Below are 24,530 nucleotides of genomic sequence, written 5' to 3'. Positions count from 1 at the left end.
TTAAATTGTTAATAATTGTTTTGGTAGTATCGGTTATATTTTTGGTTAAATACTTTGAAACGAATTGGGTGTGTATAGATTGTTTTGAAATTTGGGGAAAAGATAAACGAGCGGGTAATGGATATATTAAGTTCTTATGTGTTTAATTATTTAGGTTCGGTTGGTTTGTACATAAGTGGATAAACGAAAGGTCTCGGGTTCGAGTCTCATTCTAAACCGGTTTTGGTGTTGTTTTTATACTTAACAAATTTCGGTTATTATTAGTACTAATATTATTACATAAAAATTGTTATTAGTATTATTATATTAAACTTACTAATATATATATATATATATATTCATTATTAATATTATTATTATACTATCATTATTATTATTATAAATATTAAAGTTGTTAATATTCTTAATTAAAGATCATATTATTATTATTTATAAAAAATTATATTTTTATCATTTATTATTAGCAATGATATTATTATATTTATTTAGTGAACTCGTTTAAAATCCGAACCCGTATCGAGTATGATATCGTTATTACTATCAATATTATTTACTATTATTACCATTTTTTTATCAACAACATTATATTAATACCAAGATTTCTATTCTATAACTATTAATATTAGTATTATTAATAATAATTATTGTTATAATTATTATACTATATTAGTATTATTAAAAATGATTATTGTTTTTATTGTTAACATCATTATCCTATATATATATATATCCAACATATCTTTTAGCATTATTATTATCATTACTATCTAATCATTAATAATATTATTATAAACTTTATTATCAATTCATTTTTATAAAATCAAACCCTTGATTTAAAACCCGTCTTGTCTCTTTTAATATTAATTTAGCTATTTAAAAGCCCAATAAAATAATAATATATTATCTTAAATTACCAATTAAGTACGAGTCCATAATCATTAACAAACTAACCGGTAATCCGATTAACAACCGAACCTTCTCACTCAATGTTTCCATTATAGTTTCATTATGGTTTCAAGTTCATTAATATATTACATTATTTATTTTTAGCTAAGGCGTTTATCGTTTCAAGTCGGATTCGTTCGTTTTGTTCACAAGCTTTCTATATGTCCATCATTAATTAGTTCTCAATTCATCAATCAAGGTGAATACTTTCATACCCCTTTTTTCATCTTTCGTTTTAGGGTGACAATTCATATTTATCAAACTAAATGCTTTAATTACTTGCATCTTAAACCCACAAACGTGATTGTATACCTTACTTGAATAATTGCTCGATTTGGTGTTGTATGCTTATTTGACTATGTGTTTACAGCTTTTGGATGGTGAAACTATAAATCCTATACCATTTGGCAATGGCAAGGTGTCGTTAACGTATACTGTTAACGATAACTATAAATCCTAGACTACTCGGCATCCCCTTGTAGCTAGGTGGTGCTAATGTAAGCTTATTAGCAACTGTCATAAAATCCTAGACTAATTGCCAATAGCTAGGCGTCGCTAACTTGTTTAGCGATAACTATTTATTCCAGTTTATAGCTCTTATTTATTGTTTTGTATACAAGTTTTGTGGATTTTCATACTATACACTTATATGCTCAAACTTATGAATTTCTCACAAACCTTTGTGTTGACAAACTTTATTTTAGGAAATGTTACAGGTTTGACTTTTGTTGACTCGGGTGCTTGACGGAAAACGTTACCAAGACCTTTAGGATATTAGCAAAACGAACAATATAATTATTACTTGTATTCAATTTGTTTGTGTAGACGAGAAGTGTTGTTTATCGATTTGTTGAAATAAAATGAGTTAAATGAATATTGTCACTTTAAACAGTGTCTTGTGTATTTGTCCAATCACGTTGCACCCCGGCATGTTCCGCATTTGGTCGGGGTGTGACATCATCCGCATTCGAACTACGTTGCCATAAGTGCATCTCATCGTCCGCCAAAGAGAGAAGCTCACTCGAATCATATATAGGTGTCTGGGTCAGTTCCCTTTCTCGTTTGAAATCATAACTTTGTTAGGGTTTTCTTTTTGAGTTAAAATCACAACACGGTCCTATGATTAAAGAAAAAGTGGGTTTGAAATTTTGTAACGGCTTTGAACTCGATTATGTTTTTTATAAGTAAGTTTTGTTTTAAACTGTTGAATTTTATATTTAACATAGCTTATGCTATACATTTATAGAATACATTTATTAACATTCAGTAATCAAAAACCGAACCAAATTTAAAATGAAACCAAAACCGACTAGTAATCGGCCTGGCCTAATAATCAAACCATGCCACTCGTAAGTAAAATGACATAGTGGTACAAGATAGGTAGAGTTATAGCAGGGCTGGCTCTGAGAAAGCAAAATAAGTTTTAGGCCGAAGGCAAAAAAAATTTAGGACTTAAGTAAAATGAGTATTTTGTAGGGTTTAAACAATTTATTTTTTATATAAGTTTACTTGGTTATAATTTGTGTTGTGTAAGTATTTTTGTATATATGACTAAACATGTCTCGAATGATACTAAAACCTATAATCTTTTGGTTGGATATAATACATGTTTGCCACTAAACCAAGCTAGTTATTATGTAATTAAGTTTAAACATTAAATATACATATTGTTTTTAATAAAAATACATATAATTTTTCTTAGAAAAAAATTTTAGGCCTGTGACCGTCAACCACCCAGTTACCCCCAGGGACCAACCCTGAGTTATAGGATATTTCAGGGTCTTTATGTAACATCCTACTTTCGGTTATACTAATAAAATAAAGTTCGTTTATTTTATAACGGGTCGTTATCGGTTTAGTTGAATAAGATACGAGATGGACTTGTGTTGGGTAAATGGATATGGGTTATGGAGGAATGAAGGAAAGACCATGGGCTTAAGCCCATGATCAAAAATATATATACCCTTAATCCTCCATTTAATTCATTTACACATATCCCTTACACCATCCAAAACACACACTTAAGATTCTCTCTCTAGTTATCTCTCTCTCTAAACCGATATCAAGAAGGAAACCGAGAACCGACCCGAGGTAATGATAGTATTATATTGTATGAGCTTAACCCGTTAGATATAGTTGCGAAACGACGAGCCGACACCGTTTAACCGCTTAAATCCAGATCACCCTAGCTCAGATCTGGATCGAACGGGGCGAAAAACGGCGAAAAACGAGTTAAAACCCGTTTTTCCGGGGAGTTCGCGCTTTACCGGCGGCTTTCCGGCAATGGCGGCGCCGGAAAAGTTAATACGAGGTTACGGGTGTCAGGGAATGTTCTGACATCCCCTGACCTAACGCTAGTTCGCTAGGGAGTAATTGACGAATTAGAAGCGATTCGCTAGCTGATTCGTCTAAGGGAATATAACGAACTAGCTTTGATTCGTGTACTAATTCGTTAAGGAAAGACTGACGAACTAGCTTCAGTTCGTTAAGTCCAATTCGTATGTCGACCAGTTCGTTATAAGGTTTGATTCGTTATGAGGACTGGTTCGCTATGAGGGTCCAATTCGCTAAAAAGGCCAATTCGTTATGAGGTAACTGATTAGCCAGTTCGTTATGAAGGACAGAAGTAACGAATGAACACCAATTCGCTAAAGAGCATCTTAACGATCAGAACTTTGAAAGAATGACAGAACAGTCCCTAGACTTAGAAAAGAATGTTTCAATTACAATTAGGCCCTTGAACTTTTAAGTAGCAAATTAATTAACGATTCAAATGTTAATAGAAAATGTGTTACGACAGTTAATGGAAATAAAATTTTTCCAAGCTGACCTGGCAGCTCGACCCCAGCCAGAGGCTCTGCCCCTTGAACCCTGCTAGGGGCTACCGCCCCTAGACCCCGCTGCCAGGGGCGCTGCCCCCGGACCCCTGTTCGTTGTGGGTTATATAAAGATAGAAATACAACATGAGTAGTAGTAGTTAATTGATACGTGTAAATATTATACAGTTAGCCGTGCACAGCTCAAGAAGGGAATAACGATTAACGGAGAGCGTAACAGGATTCAGGTGAGTTTCTAGCCCCACTTCCTTGTTATGTTTTCGGGGCTGTGTGCATACTCGATGTGATAGTTAATACACTTATCTTAAGTGGTAAGTGTATGCCTTGTATGATTTATGTATGATGATTGCTTGACGGTGCGTGAACGATCTTCGGATATTGCATGAACCGCCAGGTGGTAGTTAAGATATGATTGATAAGTATGATGAAAGATATGATGTATGTATGAATATATAATGTATGCATAATGTATGTATGTATGATGATGGTACGTGAACGCTCTTCGGAGATTGCACGTATTGTCAAGGAAAGTATGTATGAACAGGTACGGTACAGTTACACGAAACAAAGGGACCGGACCCTAATAATATCTGTGATGTTAGGGACCAGACCGTTATAATATATGTGATGTTAGGGACCAGACCCTTATAATATCTGTGATGTCAGGGACCATACCCTTATAACATCTGTGAGGTTATAGGGCGAAAGGTTCTTTAAAACGTATGATTATGTATGTAAAGAAAGTATGAAGGTAAGAATGAAAGTATATGCACTTATGTGTGTATGAAAGAAAGTTAAGAAGTTAAGTATGAAATGTAAGAAGGTATTGTATGAGTATGTGATTAACTAGAACTCACTCAGCGTAGCTGACTTTTAGTATGCACGCAGCTGAGTAGAACGAGGCAGGTAGCTTGAGGAGGACACATGGCAGAGTTGGACGAAGCTGGCATCTGAAAATTTTGCTATGATGTTTTATTTTAAAAGACTATGTTTTGTTTTTAAATGACTATGAATGCTCGATAAGACCAGAATTATGGTTATGGAATGTAATGGTTTGAATGTTTTCAATGTTCCGCGAATTTTTTGATTAACTCTGATATTTAGAACTGCGTTTATGAGTAAATCCAACACGAAAGTAGGGCTACCGGTAACGGGGCCTTACACTTTAGAAAGCACCCTCTATCAAGTATATAATTATAATTATAAACATATCTTATAGAGTTTGTGCTTAGCTTATTTTCAAATTAAACTTTTTTTTATAACAAATAACAAATAGTTACACGTTTTTATTTGAAAGAAACAAAAAAAATTTTATAATCCCACAAAGAAAACATGGCAAGAATCTATATCGAACAGAAGGTCCACCAATTACAAAAATAAACAAGAAACAACAAAGTCTACAATATAAAGTCACTTCACTACTCCCAAGTCAACAATTTAAAACTAGACTTATCACGGATCCAAAAAAAAACAAACATTTTTATCACCTCTAATCACTTACACCAAATAGTAACCATGTAACATGAAACAATTTTGCCTTTTTCATTGTGAATCTCATGTATTTGTGTGGATCCAAAACATTTCGAATGCTAAACGCGTATATACTCGATAGCTTACACCGTATCAAAATTACCCACCAATAATTACACTTTAAAACTCGATTTACAAATCCTGGTTTTATATTAAACATTAGTATGCATATTAAAAAGTAGTTTCTTTCCCTCACAACAGTACTATTCAATTTTAAAGTATTTTATTATATTATATTAATTAACTTTTACTGTATATTTATTATTTATATTTATATATATTATAACTTTTTTTAAAAAATACATTAAAGATCTATACGTTATTCCCTTTACTTGACTTTTTTTTTCAACTAATTATAAAATTTACAAACTAAAATTTTAAATTTTAAACTTGGGCAAGTGTTGGCTTTAGATGTTTTATTTATCGTTTAGACTATTTTTTTGTAAACTTTACTTTCGTATTTTTTATAGCTAGTCTTACAATGACCGAAACTTTTATCATGATTTAAAAATATTCTGTCATCACATGTTTTTATATCCACACTTCGACGTTTGATACCGTGCATTTAAAATATGTTTTTTTGCTTAGAAATTCATGTTTACGAAATTGTGTTGGTGCCGCCGATACTGACATAATTTGTACAGGTTCGCAGCTATAGCGTGCCGCCGGTTTTTTTGTTTTACATATGATAATTTATGTTATTTTGGCATTGACGGGTTTATTTATTTTGTTTAGTTCCTATGTCGTAACCTGATACAGGATGATTTCACGTCAACTCGCGACACGTACATGGTTTAACGTTTTGGCGTGTGTTTTTTTGTTCGGTTCACTGGTCTCGTCGCGAAGCGCGGGTCATAAATCCTAGTATATATTAAAACCAAACTTCAACCCCTCACAAAAACTACTAGAGTATTAATAGTTACTCATTTTCCCCTTTCTACTGCTTATTACGTGTGAGCTCCTCACCTTTATTGGTCTGGTATTTTTTTGTTTTGTTTGATTCCAGTACTGTAACAAACATAATGAAAACTAACTGAATGCCAATTTATTTTTGTTTTTGTTCTGATACCGTAACAAATGTGATGTAAACCGACCAGATTCGCGTAGACTCACAACGTTTGTGTTAGTCAAGTACCATAACGAACGTAACGAAAACTAACCGAAAGTCAATTTTGTTTTTTTTTCGTTTCGATACCTTAACGAACGTGAGAGAAACTGACCGAATTTGTGTAGACCCACCGCCTTAAAGCTAACTGAAACCGAATTCACGTCGACTTATCGTCTCAACGTCCGGGATCGACAACGTGGGGCCAAGGCCGGCTATAGGGTATGGCTGGTTAGTCGACGGCCATTGGCCTGAAATTTTTTTTAAAAAAACAAATAAATTATATTTACTTTTATGAAAAAAAAATGTATAATCAATGTTTAAACACAATTACATAATCACTTACTTGATCTAGTGGCAAGAGGTATGACATTTAAACAAAAGGTTGTGGGTTCTAGTTTTATTTGAGACATTTTAAACTTATTTTTATACAAATTTTTTTACGCAACTCAAATCATAATCAAGTGAGCTCGTTTAAAATTAAATTGTTTAAACCAAACAAAATGTTCATTTTACTTAAGACCCAAAACAATTTTCGCCTTCTCGAAACCGGCCCTCCGGGCTTTAGCATTGCCAAATAAAATACCAATTATTTATACAAGTGGACACTAGCTCTCATGGTGAGGTGCCGTAATTTCTATATATTTCTTTAATCATTATTTTAAAACAATAGAAAACTGTTGATTTCCGTGATAAAACAAAAGTAAATAATAAAAAATATATTCCTTGTATTTCTGAGTCGGTTGTTGGTAACGTGGATAAGCTCTGAAAAAAAACAAAAGCCAAAAGTGAGACTCAAACAGATCCTGACCGTCAATCCACTCCACGTGGCGAGCAGTACGACAGTGTAAACTCACTCACGCTCTCCTTAATATAACCACAAACAGATCTCAACCCTAAAATCTAAATCATCAATTTTCCCCTTTTACGAGAGCGGGAACCCTAATTTCACTCAATTCAAATTTCAAATCCACAGATCTAGTTCTTGTGTTCATTTCTGGTCCACTGTTCAATTAATTCAAGCCAACGCTTAATCTCTATCTCAGGTACGACTCGATTGTTGTAATTTGACGGATTATTGTGTACTGATTGAGGATTTTGTGGCGTTGTGTTGCAGAGATGGATTATCATAGTTTGAAGAGGAAAGAGCTCCAAGCGCTGTGCAAGGAGCATAATATTCCTGCCAATTCTGCCAATTCCGTTTTGGCTGATAAGCTCTCTGCACTTTTCAATGTAATTTTTCATGTTTTGTAATTATTATTATTATTACTATTATTATTATTATTATTACGATGATTGTATACACTTTGTGTTTGAGAACTATAATTGTGACATTTCACTCAAACTGTGTAGTTTAATTTGTATAATATATGAAGTGTTATTTGACCTCCTTATAAGTTATAACTTTAACTTATTAACTTATCTCCTCACAATAACACACAATAACAAACACGTTTTAACTTTTTCAAAAGCTAATACTATAAGTTGCTTAAAATAAGCATCCCAAACACCCCCTGAGGATAAAAGATTTGAAAAGTATGTTTAACATAATATGATTATAGCATGATACATAACTTATGTAAGATACATAACTTAATGTAACAATTAGTAATGCATGTCATTTTTTTGTTACAATTTTCAACAGAATTTGTTGATAGAAAGAGTTTTTTTTTTTTTTCATATATATTTATATTTTTTTACATGCATGCTTATACATCTGTAATACCAATTCATCAATGTCACTTGTTAAGTGTATGTAGTGATTTTAGATCTCTAAGTCATGTTCTAGTGAATATGGGGATTTTTCTGTCTGCTAATTATTCTCTTTTTACATACAATAATTTAAATCCAGGAAAAGCCGAAGCAAAAAACACGGCAGAGGACTTGTATGAAGAGTCCTGCCGAAACTGCAGACGAGGGTGAACTTGCGGAACTGAAAAGGCAAGCAAAGAAAGTTAGGTTTAGTCCAAATAATGATTTGGTTGAATACGAGCAACGACCTGGTGAAAAACAGAAGGATGTGGTTACACAAACAAAAACTCGGAGGAAATCGATGGCAAAGAAGGTTGATGATAATGACCCTACCGTTGAGCTGAATGATGATAGTGAACAAATTCCTGTTAAGGTTACTAGGTCCAGGGTGCAATCATCAGCAAAGGAAGTTGTTAGTACAAATAATGAAAAGAAGAAAGGTAGAAGGGGGGCAAAAAATGTTGAGAAGGAAACTGTTGTAGATGAAGAAACTGAAGTAAATGTTGGTAAAGTTACAAGGTCAAAGGCCAAAGGTGGTACTACAATTGATGATAATAACACCGCTGTTGAGTTAAATGATGATAGTGGACAAATTCCTGTTAAGGTTACTAGGTCCAGGGTGCAATCATCAGCAAAGGAAGTTGTCAGTACAAATAATCAAAAGAAGAAAGGTAGAAGGGGGGCAAAAGATGTTGAAAAGGAAACTGTTGTAGATAAAGAAACTGAAGTAAATGTTGGTAAAGTTACAAGGTCAAAGGTCAAAGAGGTTAATGAAGAAACTGAAACAGTTGAGGGAACTGTGGCTGCTCGTGTTAGAGTTACAAGGTGTAAAGCACAAACCTTGATGGAGGGTGGTACAGTTAGTGATGCAAATCCCGAGAAAAAGAGTGGTAAGCAAGTGAAATCAGTGGAACAAAATGTTGAGCCCTCTGACGTTCCAGTAAGAGCTACAAGGTCTAGAAGACAAACAATAAAGGAAGATATTGAAAACAAAGTTACCAATAATACTCAAACTGATAAGAAAAGAACTAGAAGAGAAATGAAAGCTACTGACTCGAGTAACAACTCGAGTGATGTTGCTCTAGTAGATAAACAAGAAACTAGAAAGAGGAAATTGTTTAGGACCAGAGGGGCGGAGACTGTGGTTGAAGATGAAAGTGACAAAAAGGAAATGGCTAATAAAAGTAGAGTTACACGGTCCAAAGCTCCTCTGGCAAAGGAAACTTCTGGAAGGAATAAAAACAAAGCTAGCAAAGTGGAGATTCAACAGCCTGTAGAAACGTTAAAGCATGAAGGTAAGAATAATGTTAATAGAAGAAAGTCTGTTTTGCAGACTGAAAAAGTTGAAGAGGCTGTGAACCATCCAACTAGAACGAACACCAGGCGGAAATCGGTTGTCCAAAAAGCAAGTAAGACCGTCGAGTCACCTACTGTTGGAAAGAATCAGTCAAAAGGCCTATCTGGCAGTTTTGAAGATAAAGAAGTAACTAATGGGACTCCTAGATCTCTGAAACAAAGACAAACCCCTATTAAGGAAGATCGGATTATTGAATCTCCAAAATGTTCTACACGCAGTGCTAGTAGAAGTGAAGGAAAATTTGTTGCTGAGACTCCTAAATCTAGCAAACGAAGAACTCCCATTATTGAAGATCCGATTATTGAAAAATCTCCAAAAAGTTCTACACGGAGTGCTAGTAGAAGTGAAGGAAAATCGGTTGCTGAGACTCCTAAATCTAGGCAACGAAGAGCCTCCATTATTGAAGATTCGATCATTGACAAATCTCCAAAGAATTCTACACACAGTGCTAGTAGAAGTGAAGGAAAATCTGTTGCTGAGAGTCCTAAATCTAGGAAACGAAAAGGAACCCCAATTATTGAAGATCCGTTTATTGAAAAATCTACAAAAAGTTCTACACGCAGTGCAAGTAAAAGTGAAGGAAAATCTGTTGCTAAAAAACAGGTTGAGAGTAGTTTCAAGAAGCCTATGTCAAAAGGAAGGAGCTCTGCAATAAGAAGTGGTGCAATTGTTCGTGATAGTCGTTCTAAAAAGAAGGCCAAGTTAAGTGAGGCTAAACAAACTGATTCCGAGGACCATATTGCTAATTCCGGTAAAGAGTGGACCCCAGTTGCAAAAATGAAGAATTTAAAACTTGATGAAGAAGTTAACGAGGCTGAGGTCACTCCTGCCATTGATAAATCTGGTAGGCGGTTTACACGTAGCACCATCAAAGGACAACCTATTGCAGAAGCTCAATTGTTCTCACCAAAAGCTGCACAATTTAGACATGATTCAGCTGTCAATACAGCCCCAGGGCGAATTACTCGCAGGGGAGTCAAACATGATGGAAATGCAGCAGGCAGTTTTTCAGAGGCCGTTAAAATGAAGCAGACACGCCAGTCAGCTCATAAAAAACCTCTTCATGATGCTGAGGTGGCTACACCTAAAGTTACAGAAGCCGGGCCCACTACAGGTGTTGGCAATATAGAAGTTCAGTCGGAAGTTAAACAACCTGATGCTCAGGTTCAGATGTCGTCACCTGAAGTTGCAGAAGCCGGGCTCACTTCAGATGTTGGCACCACAGGAGATCAGGCTGAAGTTAAACAACCTCTTGATGAGGTTCAGACGTCTGCACCTGAAGTTGCAGAAGTTGTGGTCAATCCAGATGTTGACACAGTAGGGGTTCAATCTGAAGTTAAACAACCTTTAGATGATGTTCAGTTGAGCTCACCTGAAGTTTCAGAGGTCCAGGCCAGTTCAGATGGTGACACCATAGCTGAAGTTAAACAACCTCTTGATGATGTTCAGATGTCTGCACCTGAAGTTGTAGAAGCTGTGGTCAATCCAGATGTTGACACCGTAGGAGTTCAATCTGAAGTTAAACAACCTTTAGATGATGTTCAGATGGGCTCACCTGAAGTTGCAGAGGTCCAGCCCAATTCAGATGATGACACCATAGCTGAAGTTAAACAACCTCTTGATGAGGTTCGGATGACTGCACCTGAAGTTGCTGAAGTTGGGGTCAGTCCAGATGTTGACCCCATAGGGGTTCTATCTGAAGTTGAAGAACCTTTAGATGATGTTCAGATTAGGTCACCTGAAGTTGCAGAGGTCCAGCCCAATACAGATGGTGACACCATAGCTGACGTTAAACAACCTCTTGATGAGGTTCAGATGTCTGCACCTGAAGTTGCAGAAGTTGGGGTCAATCCAGATGTTAACACCATAGGGGTTCAATCTGAAGTTGAAGAACCTTTAGATGATATTCAGATGAACTCACCTGAAGTTGCAGAGGTCCAACCCAATTCAGATGGTGACACCATAGGAGTTGGATCTGAAATTTCTAAAGAAGTAACAGGTCAAATATTAGGTGATTTATCAGCTTCAGAGTCTACTAGGTTGCCAACCATAGTCGTGGAGGAGAATATAGTTTCTGTGGAGGAGAATGCCTCTGTGGAGGTTATGGAAGATGCAGGAACTGGTCAAACATTGGGTGATTTATCAGCTTCAGAGTCTCCTAGGTTGCCAACCATAGTCACAGAGGAGAATGCCTCTGGGGAGGTTATGGAAGACGCAGGTGCTTGTAATGAAAAATCAATGACTGAAAATTTGTCCAGTGAAAAGCAGCAAAACCCTCTGGAATCACAAAATCTTGATGCTGAAACTTCATTAGGAGAGAATCTTTCTCATGTTAAAATGACCCCTGTCCCAATGGCAGATACTGCTGAGACTGTGCCTGTACAGAATCAGAATGATGAGGGTTATCTGGAATCTGAGCTGCTTACTGAAGCTGTAAATTTGGAGACATCAGCCCTTAAGTCAGAGAGACCTGATGCCAGAGAAAAGGAGATGCATTCAACAGAATTAAGATCTAGTTTAAAGGGATTGCAAAATGATGTGATGATTGAGGAACCACTTGTTTCTGTTGGCAAGACAGTTGTAGTGGAGGAGGCTGTTGACAATAACTGTGATTCCTCAGTTCAATTTTTTTCTGCTGATAGACATGATGTTGCTGATGAAGGTGAACAGTATGATGACGATGAGAGTGCTAGTGCTCAGAAAACATTGATGCCTGAGCCTGATTCTGGGAATAGGGTTGATGTTCAGGAGAATCCTTTCTCAGGCAATGGTGGTGGCGAGTGTGATAATGCTGTTTCTGACAGGAAGCCCCATGTGGATATGCTTGGTACTCCTATGATAGGCAAGGGTGATGTTCAAGATGCTGATATAAATCAGCCTCAAGATCTCGAAACTGGTTCAGAACTGCCGAATGCCAATAAAAACGTTGACATTGACATTGAGCGTGTCTTAGATGATGACAATAACGTACAGGATGGAGAATCTGAACATAATCAAACAACAAACAATGATAGTCTGTCTGAACGCAATCAGTTAGCAAGCAATGATAGTCTTGCTATAGATGTAGATGTTGAGGATGATAATTCAATGCCAGCTCAGAATGCAAGTGTACCTTTGGCGGATGAAGTCTTAGTTAAATCTTGTGAGCAAGAACCAGATGTTCTATGTGATGGAGAATCTGATTTAGTAATGAGTAAAGACGCACCTGAAGGTGATACAATATTAAGTGTTGATGCTCTGGACGAGTCAGTAGTAGACAAAAATAAGGATGCCGTCTCTAGTATGTTGAGTGATACAGGTATGTGTTAATTTGGACATCATTCATAGTAATGCTCTCTTAAGATGTGCTTTTGATCAACTTTATGCTTTCATTTTGCAGATGACATGGATAATGAAGGTGACGATGAAAATAAGCAGAATTTGTTTGAATTTGATGAAGGTTTTCAGCCAAATGAAAGCAAGGGTATTTCTTCTGATGTGAGAATTGAACAGACAAAAGTAGAGGTAGAGACCAGTAGAGGGAATGACCTCACGTTAGACGACAAACAGGCAGCAACAACTTATGATGATTTGGACACTGACGAATTCAAGGAAGGTGGTTCCCATATAAAAGCTCATGAGGACCCAACTAGAGAAGAGGCCTCCCCGATCTCATATACAAAAGGAGAATGTAAGGCTATTTATTTTATTAAAGGGGTTTTGTTATGTATATGTATCTGGTTACTTGAAATATTCTATGTTATCCTCAGCTACTATTGTTGGTGTAAACTCAAATCAACTTATGGGAGATTTTGATGCTCATGAAAGTCTGATTACACAAGAAAGTTTTCAAATGGCATATAAGAAGGGAGAATGTGAGACTATTTCATATTTCTTTGTTTTTGTCTACCTTCAGTTTCAATTTTATTGTTTATTAAATGCATTTTTTTCTCTTGTTGACAGCTCTTGTTAATGATGCTGAATCAGATATACTGACTATTATGGAAAATGCTAGAACTAAGCAAGGTAGTTTGCATCTCTTATCTTTGTATATCATTCATTTAGAATGCTTAAATGATGTGGGTATTTCAATAGATGAACCCCGAAGTTTTGGTACTTCTGTGGATTGGGGGGACTACGATCTTGCAATGGATGAACTTGATGAACCAGTTTCAGCAAAAGGAGGTGCTGATGCGGAGGGTAAAAGCAAAAGAGGTAAAGTTGATAAGTTTGATAACTTTTACATAATTATGCCATACACATAATAAACAGTTCATAACCGTTTATGATTGTTTATCAACAGATGTTCAGGATTCAGATTTCCAAGCTTCTGCTAGCACAAGTTCCATAGAAGATAGTTCTGGTCTTGCAGCCTGTTTGACCAATTCAGTAAGGAAATTGGAGAAGGATTCTAGAAACGCTGATGATGGAAATTCTGACCAAGATAATATTCTGAAAGAATATTCCAATTCAGCAGATATGACAGACGATTTCAACTGGTCTGGTTAGTTAAAACCTAAAACAATGAAGTAGGAGGTTTGGGTAGACTTTTAGCCATCCCTCTTTTAGTTAAGTTTTTGTTTTACTCATTTGAGTTGAGTCACAATCCAAATTGAGCAACTCATAAGTAGACAAGTTGAAGTTACCACTTCTGGCTACTAATGTTATATTAAGTTTCGCAAATGAACGCTGATTGTTTTTTTTTGTGTAGGTACACCTTTTAAATCTATGTTTAAAACGCCAGGCGCTACTCGAACCAATAACACAGGAGACAGTCAGGATGATGCCACTAAACTTGCCAACCAAGATAATTGTATGTTTATTTATATATCTAAGTTGGCAAAATGGGTTCATATTTACACCAAGTGGTGTTAAGAAAAATTATTGAAGAGTTTCGTTGATTGCATTAAACATGATTACAACTAAAACATATATTTTGAATTAAATATAAAATTAACTATGGTTACAACTACAACATATATTTTGTATCTAATCCTTCTAATAAAGTAACTTTGGTGGTTATATGCTTGACCTATGTTCGACTCATCTTGATCCTTTTCTTTTTTTAATATATCCTTCTAGCATTGCACTCTTTTAATCAGTTAAGCATATAACCATAATGAACCGTTTCATTAGAAAATGAGTTGAAATTGCCAGCTCTAATTTACCTGTAATAGTCTTTGCTTACCGACATCGTGGTTTTTTTAGCAATGAAAGCTTGCCATTTTCTTATTGCAAGTGCATATTCGTCTGTGAAATCATGATCTACAACTTGAGCAACCACTTGAATCAGGAGGCGGCTCTTGATTTTGCCAACCAAGATCACTTTATGGTCTATCTTTAGATATCTTAAGGAGTTGGCAAAATGTGGGATTTTAATTCTTGTTAAAACACTTTGGATTGGGTTGTCCCAAAACTCTTCTAGGCTCGCTTATTTTTATAAGTTAAGTGAGCCTAAACTTGTTTTGGGTCACCTCAACCCTTCATATTTCAGCATGAATTTAAAAGTCCCACGTTGTAGCCCGAACATAATTGACCAGTTGGCCATCTACTTTCATAAAATATTTGATTAATAAGCTTACTATATATTGACCAGTCAAGACAAACCATGTGTTGAAAATGCTCTCTGTATATACAATAATAGCTAATGGTTATCCTTTCTGTCCAAAATGCAGACTCGTCTTTGAAATCATTGTTTACAACACCAGGCACTTCCAAAACAAGCCACATAAATGACAATAAGAGCGATGTGGTCAACTCCACATTCTCTGACAGTAGGGGTAATGAAGATATCGGGTCAAGCAGAACTGAAGTACATCAGTTTAATCACCAGTGGGATAATAGCCTGTCAAAAGATTTTGGTGGTTAGTTCCTCACCTATTGTAATTATTTGATTTGATATCCATTTGAGCCGTTAAACAGGCTATAACTATAACCTGTTTGTAGGTGTAACACAAGGCGATGCTGTACGAGATACAAGCTTTGACGATTATTCAGAGTTTTTTGAAGATGAAGTAGAAGGCTCATTTGAGACCAAACAACCTGAATTTTCAAATGTAGCAGCAGAAACGAGTCATCATGTTTCTGGTTCGAAAGACAACTCAACTTGCCAGTTTGAAAAGGAAGTTACTCAAATGAAGGTGCCAAAAGCTGATGACGAGTTAACCTTCGATACAGGTAATGAGAATTCGTAACTGATGTTCCAGTTTTTATAGATTTTCATAACCGTACAATAACTAAACTGTCACTTTTTGTTCGGGTATCTTTCTACTTATGGTTCGGGAATGATCATCTTGCTTAATATTTCTTAAAATAATAATAATAATAATAATAATAATAATAATCAGGAAGTTAATGTATTGTAACATATTTTTTAGCCGATGTGTTCGAATTGTAGGGCATGCATGATTACAGAGGGAAGACTCAATGTTCTAGCAAGTGATGTGACCAGCACATAGATTATGTTGAAGTAGATAGGGAATTTGTGTCTAGTCGAAGAAGTCAAATAACTGTTTTGATTTGTATATTTGACTATATGTAGCGTAAACTGACCCTGTATTTCCTTGTGTAGCTAACTGTTAAGGTGCATTTTGAGTTACCTTATTTTTAAACTATGGATTTTTATTATGAACAGCAAACCAAGTTAGTCAGGTTGGGTTCTCTGATTTGATTTTAGTCAAGTTTTACATAGCTTGTCAAAACAAGTTGCGTCAGATCTGGTTCTCTGATTTGATTTTACTCAAGTTTCTACCATCATTGGACCTGTAGTTAAAAACTGTTTCTATATTAGTATGCGGGTTTTAAAGGTCGATAGTTGACGGTGACTGATCACTCGCAATGTTTTTACCGTGCATGAATGCCTGCTAAAGTCATAACATGATGATCACGCCATATTATACAATCATGTGTGTTCATATGATCAGACTTATGTTTTCTTGGCATACATGTATATTATTAAAGAGAGTATGTTTATGTTTACTAATTAACTAATGTAATGAAAGAAGTTGGCTCTAAGTAGTTTTTTAATCTTTTGGATGTCTTTCATTAAAAATTAAATCAACCATTAATTTTTTGATGACTAATAAATTTTAGTCATTTACTTGGGCGGTTCTATTGTTAGCTTTAAATCTTTTGGGTTTCTTTCATTAAATCATTCATTAGTTTTATTTTATTTAATAAGTACTAGATGAATTCCCGCGCGATGAAGCGGGTGTTTGAACATAGACTCTGGTAATCACGTAACAGTTATGGGAGTTCATGGTTCGGTTTGAAACCTTACAACCGTTTAAATCGATCATCGGTTAGGTTAACGATTGTTTTTTTCTTTAACTTTCGGTTTCAATTTTCTACTGTTTAGTTACTATTTTCGATGACAAATAATCGTTACTAATAGTTAGGCTCGCATGTTTAACTTAAACCATCAAAACTGGCCTTGGAACACTCATACGTAAAATGTTGATTTTTTAACTTAAAAAAACTCCAACAATATCATACTCAACTTAAAGAGAATAAAATGCTCGTTTTTATGATGCAACATTTTCTAAAAAATATTTACGTACGAAAAAGTTATGTCGACTTAAAAATCGTGGGGGAAAGTTGGTTTAAAATTAAAATAATTGGTAATAAATGGTTAAAGATTAGGGGGCAAAATTATAAATATTCTTGTATTTAATAAAAGTTTAGGATAAAAAATTGTAAATATATTAGATGAATTTAAAAGTTCACTTCTGAATTTATGCTTAAAAATCTATTTTGCCCTTATTTATTATGCTTTGTAGTTGTACCATATGTTGATTATATTGTAAATTACTTAAAACTTAAGCGTCTTAATTTGCCCATCTCTTGTATGTTATATATAATATTGATTATTCATTTACTAGATGCTCTATATATATACACCATGCACATAGTGTCGCATGTAGTTCACTATAACCCTATAAATATTACAATCATGGCTTCAATTAGGGCTCTTCCCATCACACTACTTCTAACAAGCCTTGTTACTCTCCAAGTCTGTTCAACGGCTCGTAAAATGCATCACGAAGAAGGCCGTGTTGTCAGGCTTCAAGGCGAAAAAGATAGTGGTGGGCTAGTGGACTGTTGGAATGCACTACTAGAGTTGAATTCGTGCACGAATGAGATTGTACTTTTCTTTGTCAATGGAGAGACTTACTTGTCGATCGATTGTTGTAGAGCCATTCGTACAATAACTTATGGGTGCTGGCCTTCGATGCTTACTTCTCTTGGTTTCACTTCTGAGGAAGGTGATGTTCTTCAAGGTTATTGTGGTGGTGCACCGTTGCCACAACCGGTTATGATTAAGGGTCCTAGCACTTGACATTATGTAAAAACATATGAGTTTTGATGCTAAAAATTAATAAAGAAATTCAAGCACTTTAATCATGAAATGTCAAGTAAATTTCTCTTGAGTTGAGAGGAGATGTGGATAATTCCAATTCCATTAAACAAGTTACCAAACAAACACATTATAAATTTTTTGAACATTCCAATTCCAATTCATTCAAAAAAGTTCCGTAAACCGAACACGCCCTAAAAAATTTATAGCATATATAATCTAATGTCTTCGTTATCAAATATTCTTTTTTAAACTTTGTTGCTTTATTAACTTCTTTTTACTAAAAAGATATTATACCTAAATGCATTAGCTTTTATCTATAATGTATTTAAACTACTTTCAACCATGCGTCTCATATATTTTTATAAAAAGTTCAACAAAAATATCTAGAAAGATAATTAACTTTAGAACTATGAAATACAAAAAAATATTGGATTGATATATCTAGCAAAATGACTCGTGAAAAAGTAAGGTGCTGTAGTTTTTAATGTACTACAATATGATTTTATTAGATACGGTGTAGCATTTTGAAATGCATCATTTAATAATTTTGAAGTTGGTACAAACATAAAGTATGGTGAACATGACAAATGGCATCTGCATGTGAGTGGTGCTCGTATAATTATCAAAGATTTATACTCGGAGATCAATATATTACTGGGAATTGACTGAAAGATGGTTTAAAAATTCATTTTTTGTCTTTTCTATTGATGACAAGTTATGTGTTATGACCGATCACCAATACTCTCTAGAAAATTTTATTATTATTGTTACTACTTTTTTAGAACGTTTATTATTACTAATTTGGATTTTGTCAATCTTTGTTTATGTGTTGGCTTGATAAGTATGGACAAGAAGAATGATCCCAACAGTAGGGAGAACTATAGGTATTGATACATTACTAATTAATAAACCGTTTATGAAGCATTGTATCTTTTATTGCTTCTTGCTCATACTATTAACGTGTGACACATGCATGTGTTATCCACCACATCAACGAAATTATAAAAAACAAAAAAGAATCTTCATGCTTGTAAGAGAATTAAAAGCCTATTATAATATAATAATAAGAATGACTTGGAACAAAGGTTAAAGAAACTTTCTTTTGTCTTCATGAATGCTTTTTACTGATCATGTTTATAAATTTTGTATTCCTAGCTAGAAAACTATCTTCAAAGCAGACGTTAAAAATACATTGAAACATTGTAAGTTTGTTTTTCCTATTATTGTAGATTGCTAGCTTTTATATGATATTAATTATTGTTCTTAATTTACTTATGCAAGTCAGACATGTCATGTTTCTTTAAATTAGATTCTAATAATAATTCAAACTACGCTTCATTGATAAATAATAATCCATTCTAACACTTATAAACTTTCAGTTTCGTTACCGTTAGCAATCTCACTCACATATTAATAATAATGGATGATTATGAGCGGAATTAAGTGTAAATCTTTGATAACTATGCGAGTACGACACATATTAACAACCAAAATTAAGTCAGAGTGTCATCGAATAAGTTGTCGATATAAATTTCTATCTGTCAACATGTCATAGTTTGAATTATTAAAATGATTCATATTTTTTAGCATACTATGGCTATGATTGGGATTGTACCAGAAGAATATAAAGAAGAAAACTATGAGTTTTGGAAAATATATTTAAAAAGTTATCTAGTTGGTCAAGGCCTATGGGATGTGGTATCTAGAGAAGCTGCATCCGAGGAGTAAGAGTTATCACAAGAATGGAAAAGGAAGAACCCTCAGGCGTTGCACGCTATTCAACTCGCTTGCGGATCACAAGCTTACTCCAAGTACAAGAAGAACACGCACGTCTCAGCTAAATTCGCATGGGAACATTTGGCCGAAATGAGAGCTAGCTCATCACAACATTCTGAGGATCATAAACACGATCAAGCGGATGCAACTGGTAATGTATTGATGTGAATTCAGTCGGTTTTTATAATTATAATTCTAAAAGAGTATTATTATTATTGTGTTCACAGGGGATCAAGAGCACCTTGGATATGAAAGCCTATACAATGCTATAGAACAAGATAATATTGAACAAGTAAAAGATATCCTTAAGAAAGACTTCAAAGCTACAACAGCATATATATCTACACATAATGATACACCTCTTCATATTGCAATCCTCTCACAAAAAATAAAGATTGCATTAGAATTAGTAAAGTAAATGCCTCCTGAAGGATTGAAAATCAGTAACCAGTTTGGTGCTACTCCTCTATCTCCTGCGGCGATAACCGAAAACATAACATTGGCTAAAGCCATGGTGGAAAAGAACCACAACTTGGTTACTATCAAAAGAGGAAACTGTGACCAGAACTCCCTTCCTGTGATCGTGGCATCGATGTATGGTAGAGAGCGAATGGTTCATTATCTCTACCATGAGACCCCGAAAGAGCTGCTGGACGGGTCGGATGGTGTGTTGCTTTTGAATAATCTGATCACTGCAGAATTCTACGGTTAGTGAGTTGAGTGTATTTTGTCTAGGGCTGTTTAAAAGGCTCGCAACTCGCTGGAAAAAAACGAGCTGGGCTGACCTCTTAAATAATTGTGTCGAGCCTAGCTGGTTCGTTTAACTTCAAGCCTGAGCCCAACATGGCTTGTTCACAAATCTTAGTTCCTACAATTAGGGGTGTGCATGGTGCGGTTTTTCGTTAAAACCGAACTGAAAACCAAAACTTCGTTTTTTGGAGTATTTGAAACCGTTCGGTTTCAGTTTTTTTGGTTTCGGTTTTTTCGGTTTTTGCCATTTGATCATGATAATTTTAGGTTAAAACAAAGTTTTCAAAAAATAATTAATTTAGGTATAAATAATCTTGTTAATTGTAGAATAATAGACTATTAAACATTTTACCAAACATATTTGAGTTACATCTTTATTAAATTCTTATAAATTAGTAAATATTAAATAAAAAAAAATAGGATTTCGTTCGGTATGGTTTTTCCAGTTTTTATTACATGCAAAACCAAAACCGAACCGTTAGTTCGGTTTTTACAAAAACATAAACCCAAACCGTCGGTTTTTGGTTCGGTTTCTTGCACACCCCTACCTACAATTAACTTGAAAAGTTATACTGTTTCAAGAATCACACTAATTGGTACTTTAAATCCTGCAGATATTGCTTCCATGTTACTCCACCATTTTCCAAAGCTAGGCATCATGGCAGATCACCATGGTGAATATGCTCTTCATAAATTGGCACACAAGCCTTCTGCATTTGCAAGTGGAAGCACTTTTCCATTTTGGAAACATTGGATCTATAAATGTGAGTAGTTTGTTACATTTTATATACCTTAATGTCATATATATTATTAATAATAATAATTAGATTAGCAAAATATACACTTCAATTTTCACATAATATTGATACTTGTATACATTGTAAATAGGTGTGCGTATACATTCTCCATGGGATATTGACAACAAAAAAACTAGGGGAATAAATATTGCTTCTCAATCTGATGAAGAAGAATTCTTCAACCGGCAAGCTAGCTTACTACATCGGCTAGGTTGGATATTGCTACGCTTTCTCGGTATGGATAATGTAGTTCTGCAGAAATATATAAGGGTATAAATGAGTTGAGCTGAGCCTGAGCCTGAGCTAGTCAAGCCTTGAGCTCGGATAATTTAACTTAAGAGAGCGAGAGTTTGAATCGTTTCAACTCTATATCTAATGCTTGAACTTGGCTTGTGAGTAGCTTTTCAAGCCCGAAGTAATCGTGAGTAGTTTTTCAAGCTTGAGCTTGGCTTGTGAGTTTTCAAGCTCGACGCATCTAAACTTTTCTAACTAGTTTATATACTTTTATAAGTATTTTTATTTGTATTTATACTTAAAATTTTATATATAACATAATATATTTTATTTAGCATTTTATCATAATTTTATGTATAAACAAACAGACAAATATTATACTCAGTAAAATCTCACTGATATGATATGGTCTGGGGAGGTGGGAGATGAGAGTGTTAAAAATACGGAATATGTAATTATATATCTTTATATTAAAAAATCTATAGTACATGCTTGTTTAGGTTCAATAGTATACTCGAGAGTCGAGTCCAATAAGTGAAGCATGATATTGTTTATTAAACGAAACGGGCTTGTTTTTGAGCTCGAGCTCGTTTAAGCTTGACTCAGTTTGTGATTTCAGCGAGTCGATTTCAAATAGCTCACGAGCAACTCTGACTCGTTTACACACCCACAAATACGCTTCTCTTCATGAAAATATACACGACAGAAAATTCTGGTCATTGTAAATATGTGTGTTTATAAACATTTTACTTGCAGTACCCGATATCAAGAACTTGCATGACAGAAAGCTGGTAAATGATGAAGCAATTAACTCCTGCGCAGCATTTTTAAGGAAATAAAAGTCATGAACCACTCAGAGCTTGAAACAATGGAAATTGACAAAGCTGTGCATAATGCCATTAAGTATGGCATTGTTGAGTTCGTTGAGGAACTACTAGACTACAATCCGGACTTCATATGGAGGAAAGACAAAAGAGGAAGAACGATCTTTTCACACGCGATTATTCTTCGCCAAGAAAAAATATTCAGCCTTTTTTATAGACTGGGTACGAAGAAAAGCATTATCGCGAGTCGACACGATATATTTCAGAATAATTTCCTACATCTCGCAGCCAAACTCTCTCCTCCGGCTCAACTTGAGCGTGTTTCAGGGCCCGCTTTACAAATGCAAAGGGAACTACAGTGGTATAAGGTACAACAAAATTTCTTGCCTAGTACTAAAAAAGTGACTATTAGTAACTAAGGCATCAGGGACTGATATGTCAGTCTTGAATACATAGTGTCAGGGGTTGATTTATTAATTGTTTAAATTAAGTTTATTAATTTAAACAATTAATAAATCAACTTAAAAAATTAATAAATCAACCCCTGGTACGGACTGATATATCAGTCTTGAATACATAGTATCAGGGGTTGATTTATTAATTGTTTAAATTACGGTTATTCATTTAATCAAACAATTTAGGAGGTGGAAAGCTTGGTACAACCCAAGTACAAAGATCAAGCGAATGAAACGCATAAAAAGCCTGCCGCGTTATTCACTCAATAACACAAAGAAATCACAAAAGAAGGCGGAAAATGGATGAAGAACACTGCAGGATCAAGTATGATAGTAGGAACGCTTATTGCCGCAGTCATGTTCACAACCGCCTTCACAGTACCCGGTGGCAATGACGATAAGAATGGCCTACCTGTAATGTTAAAAAGTACCGGCACAACTAACAAAAACGCGTTCATGATATTTATGATATCAAATGGACTTCCTCTCTTCACATCCTCAACTTCCGTGTTGATGTTTTTAGGAATTCTGACTGCACGATACGCAGAGGAGGATTTTCTTGTTTTGTTGCCGACCAAATTGATATTTGGAATTGCATGTTTGTTTTTTTCTATAGTTTCCATGATGATATCATTTGCAGTTGCAATGTTTCTTATGCTCCATGATACATTACATTGGGTGTCCATACCTCTTATTATTCTGTCTAGTCTTCCGGTTGGCCTCTTCTCTGCGCTTCAGTTTCCACTCCTGATTGAAATGGTCTTTCGCACGTATGGGTCCACGATTTTCGACAAAGATGATAAACATGATTCGGTCATCAAGAAGCCTTTGAAATACCTCACATTACAAAGTAAAAGGTTCTTATGGAGGGATGTATCCGACAATGATCTCTCGGTGAAGGTGGAGGCCGAGGGTGATCCCTCAGGGGAAATGGTGTAGGCAATGAATTCGCTAACGGATCGTCATCAGTGCATTTGAGTTTTTGATCATTGCAATTCTGTGAAGAGTTAATTCAATAATACAAATATTTTGATGAATTTAAATATGATGTTATTATATTCATTCACTATGTGGCTTGTTGTTGATGGAGATTAGACTATACTCTTTTTTCATGAATGTCAAATTCAACATATAAATAGTGTAATAAGCCTCCTTGGCATACTAAATAGTATGAATGAAAGTAAAGCTTGTAACCTTAGAGCTAATAGATTGAAACTGAGTTTATATCAAAATAGTTACATTTATTATGAAAACAAGCAAAGTGGGAGGTTTAAAATAAAACTTAAAACTTAATACTAGAGAGAATAAAGTAAATTAATTTTTTTTGGACAAACAATTTATTTTTATATAGAAACATAGATATTACATCAACATAGCAGGTAGGCGGGCAACAAGCTGCGCTGCCACCCCTTTCTGAATTCCAAACCCTAACCTGCTAAAGACATACACCTGCCCCTTTGGAGTCGACACATTACTATGCACAACCCGTTGGACCCTGGTTAGGAAACGGATAGCTTCCGGTGCCAAGGAGCCAAAAGTATCAAAAACCAGAGGAACAAAAACATGTTGGTTCTCTTCGCAGGGTTTAGTAAAACTATTTATCATTTTCATAATGAAAATTTCTACTAGCAATAACTAAATTGCATTGTAAAATCAAATATTAAAAGGCAATTACGACATCAAGGTAATTTCTTGGCATGATTCGATGTATAATCATTAACATTATGATGCAACGATCCTTTATTTAAATCCGTGTGAAGCAACTCTAACGGTCTCTTATCACGAAACATGACGGTTTTAGGAAACGGCGTTCTACTATGTTGACCAAGC

General features: G+C 34.9%; 4 protein-coding genes across 9 annotated transcripts in view; 3 read left to right on the top strand and 1 right to left on the bottom strand.

The window, feature by feature from the left end:
* LOC143553188 (uncharacterized) overlaps positions 1–24,530 on the bottom strand; it is a 233,343-nt gene that overhangs the window by 155,675 nt on the left and 53,138 nt on the right. The gene's annotated exons all lie outside the window — the stretch shown is intronic.
* On the top strand, positions 7,183–16,395 carry LOC143554701 (uncharacterized). 5 transcript variants are annotated; one of them, XM_077044421.1, is made up of 13 exons: positions 7,184–7,463; positions 7,535–7,650; positions 8,270–11,626; positions 11,729–12,824; positions 12,906–13,196; positions 13,276–13,380; positions 13,469–13,531; positions 13,601–13,720; positions 13,809–14,009; positions 14,217–14,318; positions 15,181–15,369; positions 15,452–15,682; positions 15,883–16,395. In XM_077044421.1, exons 2-13 carry the CDS (start codon positions 7,537–7,539, stop codon positions 15,900–15,902), a joined length of 5,889 nt encoding a protein of 1,962 aa, XP_076900536.1. In that variant the 5' UTR covers positions 7,184–7,463; positions 7,535–7,536; the 3' UTR covers positions 15,903–16,395. The 5 variants fall into 5 exon arrangements, with proteins under 5 accessions (XP_076900543.1, XP_076900536.1, XP_076900528.1 ...); XM_077044428.1 differs by having other exon boundaries at positions 7,183–7,463; positions 8,270–12,824; positions 12,906–13,134; positions 13,340–13,380; XM_077044413.1 differs by having other exon boundaries at positions 8,270–12,824; positions 13,824–14,009.
* On the top strand, positions 17,222–17,843 carry LOC143555747 (egg cell-secreted protein 1.5-like). The gene has a single exon (XM_077045253.1). It carries the CDS (start codon positions 17,241–17,243, stop codon positions 17,841–17,843), a length of 603 nt encoding a protein of 200 aa, XP_076901368.1. The 5' UTR covers positions 17,222–17,240.
* LOC143553118 (uncharacterized) lies at positions 19,301–23,677 on the top strand. Of its 2 annotated transcripts, XM_077043178.1 has the most exons (6): positions 19,301–19,791; positions 19,868–20,347; positions 21,005–21,154; positions 21,279–21,422; positions 22,178–22,613; positions 22,887–23,677. In XM_077043178.1, the coding sequence occupies exons 2-5, from the start codon at positions 20,059–20,061 to the stop codon at positions 22,258–22,260; spliced, it is 666 nt and encodes a 221-aa protein (XP_076899293.1). In that variant the 5' UTR covers positions 19,301–19,791; positions 19,868–20,058; the 3' UTR covers positions 22,261–22,613; positions 22,887–23,677. The 2 variants fall into 2 exon arrangements, with proteins under 2 accessions (XP_076899293.1, XP_076899291.1); XM_077043176.1 differs by having other exon boundaries at positions 19,301–20,347.

Source organism: Bidens hawaiensis, unplaced genomic scaffold, assembly GCF_021521415.1.
Source record: "Bidens hawaiensis isolate Kalapana, Puna unplaced genomic scaffold, B.hawaiensis_p1.1 tig00001032_1, whole genome shotgun sequence".
NCBI classification, from domain to species: domain Eukaryota; kingdom Viridiplantae; phylum Streptophyta; class Magnoliopsida; order Asterales; family Asteraceae; genus Bidens; species Bidens hawaiensis.
The sequence above is the reverse complement of the archived record's forward strand: the minus strand, read 5'-3'. Positions and strand labels throughout refer to the sequence as shown.

Bases quoted from the DNA above. Each gene is read 5' to 3' on its own strand.
- LOC143554701 (XM_077044398.1), top strand. From the start codon at position 7,537: ATGGATTATCATAGTTTGAAGAGGAAAGAGCTCCAAGCGCTGTGCAAG. The intron at 12,825-12,905 runs GTATGTGTTAAT...TTCATTTTGCAG, and splicing joins TAGTATGTTGAGTGATACAG to ATGACATGGATAATGAAGGT. The intron at 13,532-13,600 runs GTAGTTTGCATC...GTATTTCAATAG, and splicing joins AAATGCTAGAACTAAGCAAG to ATGAACCCCGAAGTTTTGGT.
- LOC143555747 (XM_077045253.1), top strand. From the start codon at position 17,241: ATGCTTAAAAATCTATTTTGCCCTTATTTATTATGCTTTGTAGTTGTA.
- LOC143553118 (XM_077043178.1), top strand. From the start codon at position 20,059: ATGCCTCCTGAAGGATTGAAAATCAGTAACCAGTTTGGTGCTACTCCT. The intron at 20,348-21,004 runs GTTAGTGAGTTG...TAAATCCTGCAG, and splicing joins GATCACTGCAGAATTCTACG to ATATTGCTTCCATGTTACTC. The intron at 21,423-22,177 runs GTATGGATAATG...TTTTACTTGCAG, and splicing joins GATATTGCTACGCTTTCTCG to TACCCGATATCAAGAACTTG.